The following is a 6,000-nucleotide window of genomic DNA, read 5'->3' on the forward strand; positions in this document are numbered from 1 at the left end:
AATTCAGTCTTGGAGGTTTGGTATCTAGTCCAATTGCATTAACAATGAGGCAACACAACAAGGCAAAGAAGTCTCTTTGAAAATTGGCTATCTTCATCATTGAGATTTGCAAAACAATAGAGATGATTATGAGTTTCTTCCCCTAGGTTTATTGGATGGAAAATACCTCAGCATAATATGAGCAAAACTATTCATAAATATTCCCTTCTACTACCTTTACGTAAGCTAAAAATATGTTTGTTGTTTTGTCACTTTAGTGCCTATCTGGTCATGCTGTAGCTATAAAACTACCAATAAAAATAGAATGATGAAAAATACAGGACACAAAAAAAAGTAAAGTAGACATTTATAGGAGACTACGAGACTATTTCCATAAAATTTTAGAGCAGAAACATCTTCACACCTTCTGAAAAGGCGGCAACATCTCTCAAGTGAGAAAACTTTCAAGTGCTAAGAAACTGAGAGTCTTTGGATCCAGCATATGGCCTCCATCCTGTGTTTGACTGTGAGCAGGAGGATTGAGTCCACGTGGATTTTCAGTAACATCAACAAACTCCATACTTGCATGAAGGTTTGCCCACACACATGAAGCTGTAGGGACGGGACCAGGAAAAAAAAGAATACTATAATGGATTGGCTGCCAGAAGCTCTTAGTCACCAAGTTCACCACCAGGCTACATGTTTTACCTTCCTATGTTCCTAGTGATTACTTTTCTCTGATACAGCTGTGCTATGAATAATTCTTTCCCCTAGGATATTACATTCCTTACTTAACAAAACTACCAGAAAAAGCCATTTCTGTGACATTATTTGAGAATAATTAACTTGATTTCAACATTTTTTTCCAAAAATACAATGAACCATTCAGTGATAGTTACTAATGGACATTCATATTCTTCTTTTCTACAAGACTACTTATACTAGCTTGAATTACCTCAGATTGTACTAATGGTTAAGAGAAGAAGAAGAGTTATCAGAACTTACAGATCATGATTCAACAGCTAATTCAAGCTTTGGCATAATTTAGAGTTCCTATAGGACATCTCTGTGTTATGCCAGGTAATAAGAGCTCAGAAACTGCAGAAGCAGCAAGACAGAAAATGAAGCGCAGCCATGCTCCACATACAACCCTAGTCCTTAATGCCAGGAGATGCTACATCACATCTTCAATACACAAGAATTCCTTGATATGCATGAGTTTCTTGATACCACCTCACTATCTCTTTATACTGTTGTTCATGATACATGATTTATGACCTCTGTGTGCAGCCAAATAGACCAAAGAAGTTGCATCATAAGCAGGATATGGCCCTACATGACTTGAGGACAATGGCAAAGGATGAGCGTACTTTCAAATACTAAGAGTTCTGCAGGGCTTCCATGAATCTCAGCCACATTAGTTCCCATAAGCCAAAACAGTAAGAGGTAATATATCAATTCATAGGAAGCCACAAGGATGCTGAATATGCAGGTTCTATAAATCATTTTGTTGATGGATTAACAGAAAATGTACGTAGAAACCTTCTTAATCAATGAATGCATACGGCAGCAGCATTTCCTTATTTAAATGAAGCATCTAGAAAGAGTTTGAAAAGAACATCTTGATTTTTTTCTTGAAATTGATTGCTAATATCTAAAATCACAAAAAGAATAACATACAGCTTATACAAATGTCTATGCAAGCAAATGTGGCAGCCATTATGGGATCAACAACATCCCATCTACAGCTGAGAACATTGATGCTAATTAATTTTTGGTGGTATTCTTACCCAGAAAGGAAATTTTGGACATCACACCAACAAGTATAATCCTCTTTCTGTACAACACAATAAGCCCCTTGTCATGATTATATGCATCGTCAAAGAAACAATAACCAGAGGGATCTTATTTTAGCATCCTATCTATAGGACATCTTCACTTCCACTTCCCTGTGTTCCTTCTGTGCTGTAGTAACATGAACAGAAACAAAATTTCTAAAATCATAATATAAATCATGACTGTTTTTCCTCAGAGACTATAACTCAATATGCACCATGACTTAGTAGGAAAAAGAGGGCTTTCATTTCTCTCTGAAGGGCAGAAATTGTTTTCTTGGTCCTTCAGTCTGTTCTTATTTCTCATCTGCATTTGTACAAGGAAACTAGATTCTCCTTTCAAACCAACCATTTCAAGTAGCAAAAGCCTTCATTCAGTATGCCAAGAAGACAAAAATATTCAGTTTACAAAGTTCACACAGAAAGAAATAGAAATTATTTTCCAAACACATGGGCCAGTAATTAAAAAATTAGTCCTGTATCTCAGTACCATTTCTTCCAAACCAAGCAATCTAACATATACACAGGTAACTGGCCAATGCAAAATGCTAGGTATAAAATAATTTATTAACTATATATGCCTCTTTTCATAGATGAAATTACTTTCCATACTAAGCACTCTTAAGATGTTATCAAAATTAACATTACATGTCACAAAAATTCATGCATGTAAGATATACCAAAAAGCCAATTATATGTTAGAACTTCATTATTCCAATCAGCAAGAAATGCAGCATAAGTGAATGAAGATCTATATCAGTACAATCTATATTTAAACATGTCATGTGGATGCATAGCAAAGGACGGTGTAACATAATATTGAATCCATCTTTAATAAATAAGTTTGCTAACAGTGATGATCCAGTCATAAGCATCTAGTTAATAGTCTATTCAATTCAGTGACTGACATCATCCTTTGAACAGCAGCCCTAAGAAGGCCCTAATCCAATGCCCACTGAAATTAGTGGGAAGACCATCACAGATTTAAATACACACTGAATCACGTCTTTGCTAATGTTCAGGAAAGATCCATGCACAGAAAAGCAGAGTCTGGCATCTTCATTGCTGAAACAAATGACTTACCAAAAAAGAAAAAAAAGGAATATTACTTCATTCCTTAATTCACTTTTCTGTAATCTGCAGTAATGTGCCTCAATTAGTGTCTTTTTTTAAGCAACATGTTGAATGAATGACCAGTGCTAAAGTGCAAAAAATATGCAATTTCTGGAATTCAGTGTTAAGTTGAAGCAAACCTTAACAGGCTTCATTATATCTTCTCATACTTCAACTGTTACCCAGACATCACAGCTAGATAATATGCTACAAAACATAGTGTAAAAAGGATGACAGAGAAAAGATACAAAGCATTAGTGCCAGTCAGATATCTACAGATCTAAATCCCTTTTACCAAGATGACTAACAATTCCTGAAAAAATAAAGATCCCTAGGAGGAAAGAAAGAAAAAAGAAACCAAATCCGCTATGTGGTTAAAACAAGTTATTTAAAACCACAGCTTTAACCATGCAGCAGAAGCATCCCGCCATTCACTTATTCGCTTTATTAAAAAAAAAAAAAAAGAAAAAGAAAAGGAGATTGGTATCAGGCTGTTCTTAGTGCTAGAGGGAGACGGCGAGCCAAGAGAGCCCCTGCAGGACTGATCCCTCTATCGGTTTCAGACGCCTGGGTTCTAATTTCTGAAGAGGAGGAAAGAAGGGGGAAAGATTAGGAAACACTGGCAGCTAAATACATGGCAGAAGGACCTGAACAGAATGGGACAGCTTCTTTCTGTCTCAAGATATTACTGTCAGAATAGCCAAGAAAACAATGGGCTTCATTTTTCCATTCTCACTGTGGTACTTAGAGAAGTGCCTAATTTGAAGAGAGCTGGACAGATGGCATATCACACTGAGCTAAACAGATAAGTGTGAGATTTAAATGACAAGAGGCAGCAGGTTTTGCTGTTCTAAAGAGAATGAATTATTCTGGTGGTACCAATGGGCACGAGTGGAAGGTCAGCTTGGGGTGCTGCCAGCATCACCCTGGTGCCTGCTGGCAGATGGTACCAGTTCATGGGGATAAAAGAAGGGCTGACACGCTCAGTGGGCTGGCACCAACACTAGCAGCTCAGGAATATGAAAAGTTTGGGGGCAGGTGTGGACAACGCAAATCGACGTAGATGCTGCCACCCCAAATGTCAGTACAAGTGTCGCCAGTGCAAAGGTTGCAAGGGTGGATCAGTAGGGAACTGCTGCAGAAAGCGCAGCGGGGGCAGGCACTGCCAGCACGAGACACTGCAGGTGCTGCTAGCTGGGTGCTGAGGGGCTGGCTCAGGCCAAGCTCTGCCTGGTCCCAAGGGAGCTTAGCAGCTCGCTCTCCCCAAGCGCACCCGAGCCGAGGAGCCCCCAGGATCTCGCACCCGCCGCAGAGCCATGCCTGGTGCTGCTCGCGTTCCCGTTTCTACACTTATGCAACGCCGCGAGGGCAGAAGCAGCCTGCAGAGAAGTGGAGCGGTAGGAGATGCAGGCAGCCTGGATCCCCGTGGGGCTTCCTGAAGTGTCCCAAACTAGAAAACTGGCCACCTCCCCACTACTGCTCCTGCAACGTAATTATTCCAGCATGACTGACATGACAAATTAACAAGGCAGCCAGGGCTTGTGCAGTAGAAAGGAGTGTTTTCCCCAAGAATAAATTGTTCCAATCCTTTATGCTAGACACCCGGCCATGCCTATTCATTAATTGGACAAACTCTGGTGACAAGTGAAATTACCTGACTTCTACATACTGGAGGGGAGAGAGATCTTTGCAACCTTAAAATGAAAAGCCTGAAGCCGGAATCCCAGCCACCACGGAGTTCTTTGGATGGGGCTTTTTTTTTAAATTCATTTTCAGAGCACAGCCCCAGTAAATCTCCTTTTAAAAGCAGAGGCATGGTCTTTAGAGGATGCTGTCATTCGTCTCTTTGCAGTCCCTGAAATGTGGCACCAGAACATGACAACTCATCCAGTGAACCGCAACCCTTTTAAGACCCACAGATCAACCGAGTTTAAGAACTTTAGGAGCCACAAAACGCTGGGATTACTGCAATGCTGGGATTAATTATCACAATCAGAGTACATTAGGAATTATAAGCATCTGCTTAATCAGTACCCTGTGGTTATTTATTGCAACCAATGTATCATAATTACTAAACGGGTACTAGAATAAAAGTGGGGTGGGAGGGGGAACTGATGGCTCTTACAGTCAGTCACGACCCACTCACAATATCATTATGCATACATTTTTCAACTACTATTTTGATTCGGGTTTACCTGTACCTCTTACTCCCCTGCTAAAGGGAAGCCTGGAGACCCGGTACGGTATTTCTCCCCTTCGCCCGCCCTTTCTGTGCTAGCTGCGTACCTGAAATGCAGACGATGAAATTCGCTTGCAGAAGGAAAAGCACCTCCCAAACAATTTCCATCCTCCGATTCTCATGCCAAGTGCATCCCTCGGCGAAAAAAAATAACAAAGATCAATATCGCAGTTTGAACGATCCCAGCAAATTTCCTTTCGGACTTGCAGACTGTATTCCCCAGATGTGCCGACAACACATGTCCGAGCGCTCTCTCTGCACGGCTCAAGCGAGATCCCTTCCCTTCCTTCGCCCTCCGAAAAAGACCACGAAGCCAACCGCCAGCACCGGGCTCTTCCTCCACCAGTGAGAAAAAAATCCACCAGATTTCCCAACAAGACATAGACAACAAACCCCAACCGATCCGGTCCGGAGAGTCTCTATTCCAGGGCGGCCAGATGCAAGTTAACCCCAAACTCTGCCCGGCTCAGCGGGGCCGCGCCAGCGTGCCCGGGGGGAGGCGGCGGCGGCGGGAGGGGGCTCCTCTGCTGCTGCTGCTGCTGCTGCTGCTGCAAAACGAGCGGAAGGAGATTAACACCCGCCGCAGCGCCCCGGCCCCCCGCGCGGCCCCGCACCTCCGCGGCGCTGAGCGCAGCACGTAGCAGCCGGCTCTCTCCAGCCCTGCCGGGCTCTCTGCAATCCCCGGCGAGCCGAGCCGGCTTTCCGCCAGGCGACTGCAGGGGTCGTCCTTGCCCCGCGCACCGAGCCGCCCTTCCCCGGCCGGGATGGCCCCGCCGCCGCCGCCACCCCCCGCACCGCACCGCGCCGCACCGCCCGGCCCCGCCGCACTCGCTG

The 6,000-nt window shown here is 43.3% G+C and overlaps 1 protein-coding gene across 1 annotated transcript in view; it reads right to left on the reverse strand.

Annotated features, from left to right (window-relative positions):
* CA10 (carbonic anhydrase 10) overlaps positions 1–5,274 on the reverse strand; it is a 208,826-nt gene extending 203,552 nt beyond the window's left edge. The window contains exon 1 of the mRNA XM_026090500.1: positions 5,214–5,274. Within this exon, the coding sequence (XP_025946285.1) occupies positions 5,214–5,274 (61 nt within the window). The remainder of the gene's footprint in view (positions 1–5,213) is intronic.
* Between the last annotated feature and the right edge of the window lie 726 nt (positions 5,275–6,000).

Source organism: Apteryx rowi, unplaced genomic scaffold, assembly GCF_003343035.1.
Source record: "Apteryx rowi isolate R43461 unplaced genomic scaffold, aptRow1 scaffold_86, whole genome shotgun sequence".
NCBI classification, from domain to species: domain Eukaryota; kingdom Metazoa; phylum Chordata; class Aves; order Apterygiformes; family Apterygidae; genus Apteryx; species Apteryx rowi.